The sequence below is a fragment of the Ochotona princeps genome, chromosome 30 (genome assembly GCF_030435755.1).
Source record: "Ochotona princeps isolate mOchPri1 chromosome 30, mOchPri1.hap1, whole genome shotgun sequence".
Taxonomy (NCBI): Eukaryota; Metazoa; Chordata; class Mammalia; order Lagomorpha; family Ochotonidae; genus Ochotona; species Ochotona princeps.
The window spans coordinates 99,218-111,818 of record NC_080861.1 but is presented as its reverse complement, the minus strand read 5'-3'; the positions used below and the strand labels follow the sequence as shown (position 1 = coordinate 111,818).

At 37.2% G+C, this 12,601-nt stretch overlaps 1 protein-coding gene across 9 annotated transcripts in view; it reads left to right on the top strand.

Moving 5' to 3' along the window:
* Window positions 1–12,601, top strand: part of RASA2 (RAS p21 protein activator 2) — a 106,085-nt gene that overhangs the window by 26,253 nt on the left and 67,231 nt on the right. For all 9 annotated transcript variants that reach the window (XM_004588351.4, XM_004588350.4, XM_058657250.1 and 6 more), the window contains one exon: window positions 422–525. In XM_004588351.4, the coding sequence (XP_004588408.1) occupies window positions 422–525 (104 nt within the window). The remainder of the gene's footprint in view (window positions 1–421; window positions 526–12,601) is intronic.

Genomic DNA, 12,601 nt, shown 5'->3' with positions numbered 1-12,601 from the left:
TGTTGCAGCCACATCCATTTCTAAATAACCTTTTATGTACTATTACTTATTGTAGGTGCTAACCGTTGTGACTAATATAGTTTCTGAAATGAATGACATGGTTAGCAGCTCCCTTTGATGTCACTGTCAGCAAATATTGATTCCAGGCAATTACTGTGTCCTCTGTTCCCAGGTCTCCCGAAAAACTGTTTTCCAAGCTCATCCTGGCCACCAAGAGATCCTCTCAGAGTTAGACTTGGTTTGTATAGAATGTAGCTAGTCAGCAATGAGAATGATTTATTTTCTGTGGAGCTTTAGTCTGTAATTTCACTCATTTTATGAAAAGTAGTAATACTTGAGTGTTAATACTGTTAATAATAGTGATAGTCAATTACTATTTCTTTAATGTTATGAAGTAATTAGCTTCTGTTTTTCTCTCTAGCCCATTTTTCAGTGAAGAATTTTACTTTGAGATTCCAAGAACTTTCCAGTATTTGTCATTCTACGTTTATGATAAAAATGTTTTACAAAGAGATCTTCGTATAGGTATGTACTATTGATAATTGTCTTTTATCACAACTTTGAGATTAATATTCATTATTTTTTTAAGGATAATGTATTAGAACTACAGAAAAATGTGTACTCAACATTTATAGCCCTTTTCTCTATAGATTTATGTTCATTTCTGAATCTGACTTCTTAAAAATTTTATTTCTGTATTAGACTATACGGAGTGAAAATTCCATTTGCTGCTTGACTCCCTAAATGCCCACATCAGCCAAGAGCTGGAAAGTTAACCCAGGTGGTTGAACAGATGGGTGGCAGAGACTTAATTACTTGGGTTTATTACCCCTGCTTCCCAGGGTCTACACTCGTGAACATCTGGAGCCACGGATGAGCTCTGATGTGGAGTGTGGCCATCTGAACCCAAGGCTTAACTGCTAGTCCAAATGCCTACCGTGTGCATTTGACTTCTCATGTGTGTCTTCTCTGATTATCTCATGCTTCCTTGAAGAAACCTTGCTGAACCCTTACTGATTATGTCATATGTTCCTGTGCTCCCTGGTTTTCTTACCATAGTTCTCACTTGGGCTTGTTTGTTAGTTCATTGTTTGAAGTCTGGATTCTCATATAAATGTAATATTTATGAAGGGACAGGGGAGTGTAGTTCAAGTTGTAGATTTATGTGGTGACTAACTACAGTGTTAATTCCTCCAGAGGCCTTATGTTTTTGAGATTTTTCTACTAGAAGCAAGAATGTATTTTGATTTAGTTTTACATTTTCTCCCTGGATGTATAAGTGACCAGGAAATGTTATTTCGTAAGTTACCATCTGAGACTGGGATGATATCTGTGGGCATGCACTAAAACAAAGGTACTACATATGTGTCACAGTCATGCTTACTGCATCACTATATTTGTGTTTTAACGACAGGTAGAGGGTTGGTTGAAACATTATCCTTTCATTTTTTAATCTCCTGCATTCTGTTATATCTTTTCTTTCTGATTTGAAATTTGCTAAACTTTCTACAGCTTAAAATATGACGCTTCTTAAAAATAATAGCATAATTCTTGACTTCATAGTTTGACAAACATATAAAAACGAGTTTTACAGTTATTTTCAGCAGCACTGATATAGTTATTTTTTCTTTTATATATTTATTTGTTATATATATTTAATTTTAATTCGTACAAATAAGGGAGAACATGGGATATTTATCTGTCTGGTTGTGCCTCATTTCATTCAACATGATGTCTTCAAGTTGAGTTCATTCTGCTGCAAATAGTAGAATTTCATTCTTTATTATAGCTGAATAATTTTCCATTGTGTGTATACATACCACATTTTATTTGTTCATCTAATGATGGGTACCTTGACTGACTCCAATTTTTGGCCATTGTAAATAGTGCTACTTTAAACAAGGTGGTAAAAGCATCTCTTTAGTAGTTGTATTCAAGACTGTTGGGTAAATACCCAGTAGTGGGACCGCTAAATCATATGGCTAGTCTATCTCTGGGTTTTTAAGACGTCATTGCAAGTTTCCGCAATGACTGTGCTAGTGTAAATTCCCATTGACAGTGTATGGTTGTTCCTTCTGTTTACATTCTCACCAGCATTTGTTGTTCTCTGTGTTTTGGACTGTGGCCATTCTGAGAGGGGCAGGTAATATCTCATTGTGAATTTGATTTCATTTCCCTGATATCTGGTGATGCTGAGCATTTCTTCACATTTGTTGGCCATGTTTGCAGATACATTATTGTTGTACATGGAAAAACCTAAACACCACCAAAAAGCTGTGAATTCGTAAACCAATTTGGTGAAGTTGTAGGTTACAAAATAAACATACAAGAACAATAGTTTTTTTGTATGCTGATGATAGAGTTGCAGAAATAAATCAAGAAATAAATCAAGAAATTCCATTCTCAATAATAACAAAAAATGAAATATTTAAGAATAAGCTTAACTAAAGATGTTTTAAGATTTCTACAATGAAAATAATCACAAATGAAAAATATCATCAAAGGCACAAAAGTGGTTGAAAGATTTTCCTTGTTAATGGTCTGGAAGAATTAGTATCATTACAATGTATATACTACCAGACCAGCACTGTGGCATATAGGCTAAGTCTCCCCATGTGGCACCATCATCCCATATAGGCACTGGGTTCAGATCCCAGCTGCTCCACTTCTGGTTCCTGTATGATCTTCCTCTGTCTGTGCTTCTTGCTATACTTCTGCCTTTCAAATAAAATCAATAAATGAAAAAAAATGTCTGTAGTACCTAAAGCAACATACAGATTCATTGAAATGGCTATCAAAATACCAGTATCATTTCCCAAACATCAGGGAAATGAAATCAAATTCACAATGAGCTATTACCTTACCCCTATCAGAATAAAAAAAAGCAATCCCAAGAATCATATGGAATCACAGAAGACCCAGAATAACCAAAATAATCCTGAAAAATCAAGCTGGACACATCATAATACCTGACTTCAAAACATACTACAAAGCTACAATAATTAAAAGAGCATAGTGCTAGCTTAAAAACCAATGAATAGATCAAGGAAACAGAATAGAGGGCCCCAAAAGAATTCTAAATAAATACAACCAAGTATATGTATAGCTAGCTTAAAAAAAATTTTTTTTAGTTTATTTTTATTGGAAAGTCAGATTTACAGAGAGAAGGAGAGACAGAGAAAAAGATCGTCTGTCCACTGATTCACTCCCCTGTGGTTGCAATGGCCACGAACTGGGGGCTTCTGGGTCTCTGACATGAGTACAGGATCCCAAGGCTTTGAGCCTTTTTTTTTTTTTTTTCTGCTTTCCTAGGCTATAAGCAGGGAACTGGAAGGGAAATGGACTAGCTGGGACACAAACCAGCACCTCTATGGGATTCCGGGTCATGGAAGGCGAAGACTTTAGCCACTAGACTAGCGCACCAGGTCCTAACCAACTGACTTTTTGACAGAAGTTCTCAGACTGTGTATTTGAGTGAGGATAAGCTCTTCAACAACTGGTATTGTATTATTACACTTTACTGTTCAGTTTTTTTCCTTTTTCATTTAGTATGTTAGTATCCTTTTTCTGTATCACTAATGTATGTTTCAAAAATACTTGCCATAATATATCAAATCTTTTATGTGGAATGTATTACTATAACCACATCCTTGTTGATGAACATTTGTTGCTAAATTTGGGGTTTTTTCCTTCCATATAAATTTTGCAGGTCCTCTCCCCCTCACGCTGCCCCCCGCCCCCACAAATGAGGTAAAGTGGGAGAGAGAAACAAGAGAGAACTTCTGTTACTGGCGTCCTCCCTGCTGCCCGCGGTCACCCTGCGCTGGCCCAGGAGTGGGAAACTCAGTCCTGGCTTCCCACGTGGTGGCAGGAATCCAGTCCCTTGAGCTGTCACTGATGCAGGATTGGCCCACTTCCTGGTGAACCAGGTGTCACACAGAATAATGTATTTACTGTAAATATGGGGAAACCCTTCCAAATGTGACTCCACAAGCAGCAGAAATGAGTATCTTTTATTTTAGGGGGAAATAAATATATAAGAGGGGAAGTGCTATCATTCATGAGCAAGAGTATGTACAAGTTCACATGGGTAAAGTTTGAAAACATGCTCCAAATGGTAATGCGGTTTATCCTCCTCGTGGGTCAGAGTTTCTGGTGTATTAAAATGAGAATGGTGGACTTTGCATGCTTTCTGACCCATCCATGCAGTTGTTAGTCTTGAGGGTCCAGACCAGTTCAGGGCGTGTGATAATTGCATCTTTTCCTGATGTGAATAAAATCTTGAAACAACTTTGGTGAACCTTAGGTACTTTTAGGTTCTTGAAATAGTAAGAGTCAAAGACTTTTGAACTATGCACAGTATTAATGGGTTGCATTTGCAGGAAGCCGTAGACAGAGTCTGGACCTGGGTATTGAACTCAGACAATTACATATGAGATGCAGGTGACCTGGCTCGTGTCTTATTAATCAATACACCAAATGCCCATATTTGCCTGCCCTTTTTTTTTAAGGATAAATTCCATTGGTGAAATACTGGGTTGGAGTATGAATATCTTAAAAGAATTCTTCTGTATTTCTATATTAACCTTCAGAAATATTAAAAAATAAGCATGACATGGGCCCAGCACAGTAGCCTAGCAGCTAAAGTCCTCGCTTTGCACGTGCCAGGATTGCATAGGGACGGTGTTCATATCCCGGCAGCCCCACTTCCATTCTGGATCTCTGCTTGTGGCCTGGGAAAGCAGTCAAGGACAGCCCAAGGCCTTGGGATCCTGCACCCATGTGGGAGACCCAGAATAAGCTCCTGGCTCCTGGCTTTGGATCAGCTCAGTTCCAGTTGTTGCAGCCACTTGGAGAATGAATCAACAGACAGAAGATCTTCCTCTCTGTCTCTTCTCTATATATCTGACTTTACAATAACATTAATAAATCTTAAAAAAAATAAGCATAACATTGCCTAACCATTTCTCCACTGGGCATTTTTGGATCTGCCTGGGACTCCATCCTTACTTGAATTTTAAGTTAAAAACGGCTCAGGTTGTTTCTTTGCTATTTAAAGAGACTGTTTTGCACTCTAATACTGATATTTTGGTTGAGTGCCTAAAACCAAAAGTCTTGAAACTGGAAGTATTTCAGATTTCAGAGTTTTCAAATGTTGGCATGTTTGTATATTTTTCACTGGTTAAGCATCATTAATTTGAAAACTTGACATACAGAATGCTCCAAATTCTGAAAGTTTGTAGACACACTGTCATGCTCAAAATAAATTGAAGTCAAACTGCATTGTACCCTAAAAGCCAGTCTGAGTTTCTAAGGAGTTTGGACTTTGTACTGTAGAAAATAGTTTTAAACTATTTAGAAATGTATTTAACTATGTTTCAGATATGTCGGCAACGCCCGCGTCGCCGCGTACCCCGAGCCGAGCGGAGGGGCTAGGGTTACAAACAGACAACACATAAGACAACACAAGACAACATGCAGTGGGTCACTCTTGTACACAGAATGCCAAGTTTATTCCAAGTATCCTGCATCTTTTATAGTCTGCTTAGTCCCTCCCAGTATTATCCCAATGTTCAAGCAACACCTAAGTTCCCCTGAGGGCATCTTAACAAAAAGGAAGTAAGGAAGAGGGAACTTGCAGTCAAGCCAGGGGCTAAATGCATTAGGCCAAGATTTCCCACTGTGTTACCTCTTAGAAACAAGCTAAGCTATGGAGTTAACCCTTGGGAGACCGGGGCCTACACAGATATACAGGCTATACTTGAAATATGTAGTCACCATTGGATCCCTAATTTGAAAATCACTGATTTAGACTAGGAAAAGCTAAGGCAGGAAGACAAAGGAGACTACTGAAGTGAGATGAATGAGAGCGGAAATGCAGATGAGGGGATGTCCTGCAGGGGTTCAGACAGGACTTAGGGGCTGAGGGGATAAGGAGAGTATGGGAAAGGAAAGAGCTAAGAATGGTGTTTGGATAGGCGTTTGGTCTGGCAGTTAATTTGGAATGTCCACGTCACATATCACTGCCTGCAGTTGAGTCCTGGCTCCACTCCCAATTCTAGCTTGCTGCCAGTGCGCATCCTGGGAAGCAGGAGAGGCCTCAAGCAGTTGGCTCCCTGCTAGCCGGGCGGGAGAACCCAGTTGATTCTGAGTTCTGGCTTTGGCTTGGCTGCAGCTGTTGGAGGCACGTGGAGAGTAAGCCAGTGGATGGTGGAGCTTGTGTTTCTCTCTTCCCCACCACTCATTCCCTCTACCTCTCAAAAACAAAAAATGCTATTTCTGTGAATATGATTAATTCAGGTAAAGGAGCACAGCAGCTGCATTCTAGTTTGTGCTACATAGGGTCAGAAGAGGAGAAATGCCTTTGGTTTTAATTAAATTGAACTTTGTGGACAGGCTGGTTGGCAGCTGGAAATACAAATCTGAAGCTTAGAGAAAAGAGGAACTAGAGGTATAGACCTTTGAGTCCTGAGCGTTAAGTGATACATGAAGCCTGTGCTGGGATGATTAAAATTACTTAGAAAAGAAGGTTTGGTGAAGATTGAAAAGGCCCATCAGGAAAGTGGGAAGAGAGAGAAGCGATTACAAAGGCCAAGATCTTTCAGTGTCAACAACTAGAGAGACAGAGCGAGACAGACCCCATAAACTAGGAATGGGATAGAGGCTGTTTGTGACCATTAACAAATCTTGAGAGAATGCATAATTGGCCATCATGATATCTTGTTAACAAAGTATTTAATAATGTTATTGTCCCTTTACATATAATTTCATAGACCAATCTAGTGTTTCTTGGAAAAACCTTTACTTGACATTTATAATTATGTTTTTAAAAAGTTGGGTGCTTTTGTTGTTCCAAAGTAAAACTCAATTACAGGTAAAATAATTTTCAATAAAACTGAATTCTGTGTGGTGTGGTGTCAGGAAGCCCCAATTGTTATATTTTTTTCTTAAATGTTTATTTTTGTCAAGAGATGAAATTGTATTTAGTGGAAACTTTTCCCTTTTACATGTAGAAGTTATTAATCACAAGTACATGCCCTTAAAAATTGGAAAATGGTCTTAATGGTTTTGGTTACTTATAAAGTTTTATCCCTAGAGTTAATGCCTTAAAATTTTAGTTAAAAACCTTTTTATGAAAAACACAACTCTTAGCTGCTGGTTCACTCCCAATGATTATCTAGGGGCTGCAGCCAAGAGGCTGGACCTCAAGCCGGGGCTCCAACAGCTCTCAGGTCCAAGTACTGGAGCCTAAACTCTCCTGCCCAGGGTCTGCATTAGCAGGAAGCTGAGGCTTAGAGTTAGTGCTGGGTACTCTGATGTGGGATGAACTGGCTGTTGTTGCTGTTGCTTTTAGTTAAATTGGATGTTCCTTTATTTTGTTTTAAAAACGGAAGGAGGGGGAGAGAGAGCATTCACTGGCTCACTGCTTAAATGCCTTCAGCCAGCCATGGTTGGGTCAGGCCAAAGCCAAAAATTCCGTACAGATTTCCATTGTTGGTGGCAGGGGCCCAGATACTTGATTCCTCATCTTTTGCTTCCGAGGGTGTGTTAGCAGGCATGCTGCATTGGAGGTGGAGGCAGATTCAGGCTGTTCTGACTTGGGATGTGGGTTTCCCAAACATCGATTTCATGCTGTAGCTACAACCCCTGTCCCTCGGCTGGCTTCTAAACCAACTACTAGAATTACTAATGTGCCCACTGGTAGTCATACATTTTTAGCATGTGTAAATGTATTTTCTTTTGTTGTGTCAGTTTTAAATTTTGAGACATTGAAAATTCCTTTAATTTAAATTGAGTTTTCTATTTGTAGATTAAACAGTGAGAAAACATTTTCTGGAAGTGACATTTGAGCTACAGATGAGAGTACCATCTGTTAAATGTGAAAGCTGAGGATGTTCACCAGTTGATAACAGCTTTAAGAGCTGCTTTTTGTTTTTAATTATATACATTTTTCTTTTTGTAAAAAATTAAAATCTGACACTATAGATAATACTAAATTTACTTTAAACTACTATCCCATTCCAATCTCCCAAGAATACTTACTGTTATCATTAAGAAGCATAATTTTCATATTGGACATCTTTAAATGAAAAAAATCTTAGAGTCAGGGTTATAGTGCTAAAAGGTAGGAAACTATAATGTTCAGGTGTCTTTGCTGTGTGATACATTTTCGTAATGTGTAGTGTATAGTTTTGGCTTTTCTTTAAAGAAAAAGATATAAACTTAAAGCATATATTTCCATTTTCATTGGGTGGTCTAGTAATACTGAAATTAAAATATGTTCCATTTCCTAATGTGTATTTTCTACTGAGTTTATTTTTCAAGGAGATTTGGAGTTGAGAGAGGTAGATGGTAGCTAATAGCCTTCAGTAACGTTTTTTTATTTTCCCTTGTTTTAGGATCCTGCAGAGATAAGAGGGTTTCATTAGGACAGACTAAAACCTGAATTCCAGTCATGTATATTATCTCTGTCTGCAAGACTTAACTTTCTTGGGCCTGGTTCATTTATAAAATAAGGCTCAGATTTAAATAGCTAAGGTCTGTTCCAACTCTTTGAGTTATAATACCTGCTGGAATTTAGCTTGTAAATCTCATCTACTGTTTAGAAATTGCTATTTAGAGTTGCCTGCTGTTTAGAAACCACTCTTTGATGTCTGTTTGCCCAGAGACTGTATTATGTATTACCTCATAACAAACTACCGCACCAAATGGGTTGTCATTCTGTGTTAAGCTCAGCAGGGTGCTTTTTCTGTTGATTGTACCTGGAGTCACTTAGAAGCTGATATCTGAACTGGAGCTGGCTGAATTGATTTATGTATGATGGTTGGGGCTGGGTGTTTGCTGGACCTTCTTCTCAACATGTTCTAAGGGTTCTGAGAGGTGAGTCTTTTTGCTAGCATCACATTTGCTCATACCGGGTTGGAAAAGCAAGTTTTTCCCAAACTCAGAAACAGTGCTTCAGGGGACCATGCAGTGTACCAGGAAGCATGATTTTTTGGAGATCATTAATGTATCAGTCTGCCTCTTAAACCCTGTATACTAAACTTCTGTACACGCTGCTGTTGATTCTGAATTGCTATTGTTGACTCTGTTTATTTTATTTGTTTAGTCTGCTGTTCCTGTTTGACTTTGTGTAAATAGTTATGTTGGTCACTGCTTTTATCTTTTTTTTCATCCATTTTTATTAGTGCCCAAATAGAAGCAGGACCATCACATTGGTGGTTTGTATCTGACTGAAATTTCTAAGAATATATTGTATGTAAAAATGGAGCCCAAGGACAACGCTATCATTGATGGCAAGACAACGCTGCTTCTTCATGATACTGGAAAACTGAGAACACTTAAGAGATCAGCAGAAGTGGTTTCTGTGTCCACTGTTCCTTTATTCCTTTTTGTGTTTCCTCTCCTTGTCTGAATTTAAGGAACTAATACAGCATCTGGGGTGTGTGTGTGTTTGGTTTTAAGTTACTTCTGTCTCTCAGCTTGTTAGAATAGTGGGGAAATGAAATAGTACCTCCAAATATTTTGTTGGGAAATTTTTTTTTTTGGGTGCATTTTTTTTTTTCGTTTCATTGAGGTTAGTGATTTCATTGACTAATAAAATAGTTAACTTTGTTAAAAATAGCAAACAGTTAACTAAAGCAGTCTTTGTTTTTGTTTTTTAAGATTTATTTGAAAGGCATGGTGACAGAGAGGAAGAGAGACATCTCCTATCAGCTGGTTTACTCTCCAGATAGCTGCAACAGCTGGGTCTGGAGCAGGATGAAGCCAGAAGCCAGTAACTGTCCTTGTCTCACTTATGGGTGCCAGGGGCCCAATTGCTTGAGCCATCTTCCATTCCATTCCATTTCAGGCACCTTAATGGGGAACTGGATTGGAAGTGAAATAGCCAGGACTTGAACTGGTACTCCAGTATGTGATGTTGGCCATGCAAGCAGTGGCTTAAATTATTGTGCCACAACACAGCCCCACTAAATTAGTTTTTAAGATCATTAGAACCGAAAATTATTTCTAGTATGTTAGAGTAAAATCAGATGTACAAAGTTCAAATAATTGACCCAAGATTACACTAGTCTACAGAATGAATATCTGTGTTGTAAGGAACATGAGAAGACATTCTTTGTGAAATATGGTTTCAGTACTGGCTAATGGGCAGGTTTTTAAATATTGTTAAGCTTATCTCTTTTGTAAAATGGTGATTATGTGCTTATCTCCAAGGTTGTTATGATGATGCATAGTAGTGTCTACCACCTGATATTATTTTCATTAAATGCTTATTTTACTTTCAGTTCATTGTTCTTCCTGCTGTATCAGGTCACATACATCTTACGGTTAATGGCTGCCAGTTTAAGGATAGATCAAAATGAGCTAATCCAAAGCCAGTAACTTCCTCCAGATTTCCCAAGTGGGTGCAGAGTCCCAAGGACTTGAGCGGTCCTTCATTGCTTTCCAAGGGTATAAGCAAGGAGCTTGTAATGACATTGAGTATGACAATATATGAGATATGGAATGGGAGGGAAAGGATTCTTCTGGAATATTTCACTGTGATGCTAATGTGATTCTTTGAGGAAGATACCTGTGAAAAAGTACTTCCAGTGATTTGAGTTGTGACTCATAAGCATAAGCAGGACAGGTAGATTCTTAATCTAGTTTTTAGAAATATTGTTGGTTAGACTTTTTTGGGAAAGCCATTTAAACTACAGTGCCGTTGTAATTATTTGATGAGTAAAGGAATTAATTGATCAAACCAATCAGGTTTGATCAAACCAAATATTTTCAAAGACCCTTAATTTGGGGACTTGTGTGATACTTGTATCACACAAATGTACACCTCCATATGCATAAATTACGTATAACATTAAAAACCATGGAAATTGCAAAATAGAGGTCTTTACATGGAGTTAGTTCCTGGGTAGTAAATAAACTCTTTTAAAATGCCAATGTTACCCATGCCTGTCTCCTTGGAGAAGACAAAAATTAGTTGCAGAGACTGTTAGTGGAAATGGTTCCCCAAAGTTCAGAGCCTCAGCTGTAATCTGTGTATATGCACACATTTTTAAGGAGCAAGATATTATGCATTGCCTTAGTATTTTGTTTGTATTGGGTGTGAAATCAGTCATAACAAGAACTGTTTGATACAGTTATGATAATCATAACAGTATGATTTGTGGCATATAGTCTTAACTACTTTTTCATAATTCTGTATTCTAAACTATTTCTGATACTGAATTAATTAGCCAAGAATTCGATTAAATCTATGGTTGAAGCATTCTAAGAGATGTGTATGAGCAGAAGGAATATTTGAGTCTGCTAGTCAATGCCTGAATCTTAGCATTTGATCTATATATTTAATACTAGATGAGTTTCTGTTTTCCCATCGTTTTGTATTATGAAGCTTATTTTTCCAATGCCATTTCCTACAAGATTTGAATAAATTTTAAATACTATACATTCACAAGAAGATTTTGATCTTCATGTTAGATTTCATCCAAAGTATTTTGAAAAACATTGGGAAGATTCATACTTAAGATGAGGACAGATTTTTAAACTTTACAAAATGTTTTAATTTTTATGTGTTGGTAGTATAGTTGATGGGTTCTCATTTGGTTTCCTTGGATCATGTTATTAATATAGTTGCCACTGTATAGTAAAAACATGATTATGTATTTTAGTATTTTCCTTAAAAATCACACATACTTTGTTGTTCTTGATAGTTTGAGTTCTGAGTCATGAATAGAAATATATTTACCAAAAGCTGTAATTTGGTTAAATTTTTAAAATGATGGATTTATTGAGATGTAATTCACATACCATGTAATTTATTCTCAGCTTATTCATCAGTGGCGCAGAACAGAATCCTATATAGTAGAAACAGAGGAGTGTGATGGTGTTGTGATTAGATGATACAGGTGAAGAGTGTGAGTATGGTGGACTGTTCTGGCAACATTTCTCCAAGGTTGAAGTTATCTCCAAATTTTGAAATTTAAAAAATTTTAGTATATTATATATGCTTTACTAAAGATTAATTTTTTTTTTATTAGAAAGGCAGATTCATAGAAAGACAGAAAGATCTTCCATCCACTGATTCACTCCCCTAGTGGCCACAATAGCTGGTTCATAGGGTAGAAGAAATTGAACGTTTAATTTGATAAAGCTTTTATGTAGAATCTTTGCGTGAATAATCTGTCATATGCAAAGCTATGTCTGCTTCTTAAATCTTGAATTGAGGAAGGAAATTCTTTGTACAACAGGGCATTATAATAACACTTCTGTTGCTTCCTCTCTTACTATTTTGTTCTTTGTACTGTATCTTTCCTGAGAGGTAGAAACTGTTCAGGGAGCTGTCTTGATTTGTTGTTTTCACTGAAGCAACACAGTGTTTGACATTGTAATAAAACTGGTTTTTAAAAACAAAATAAATGTTCTCATCATGCTGCAGATTTCTTTTTACTTTTTTGGTGATCTTTGGTGATTTTCCTTTTTTCTTAATTGGAATTTAAATACTCCTAATAACTGCAAATACATCTGCTTAAAATTAACCAGAATATGTAATTTATTGATAGTGTTAATTGGGAAGAGTAGGTTGCACTGCCATTATAAT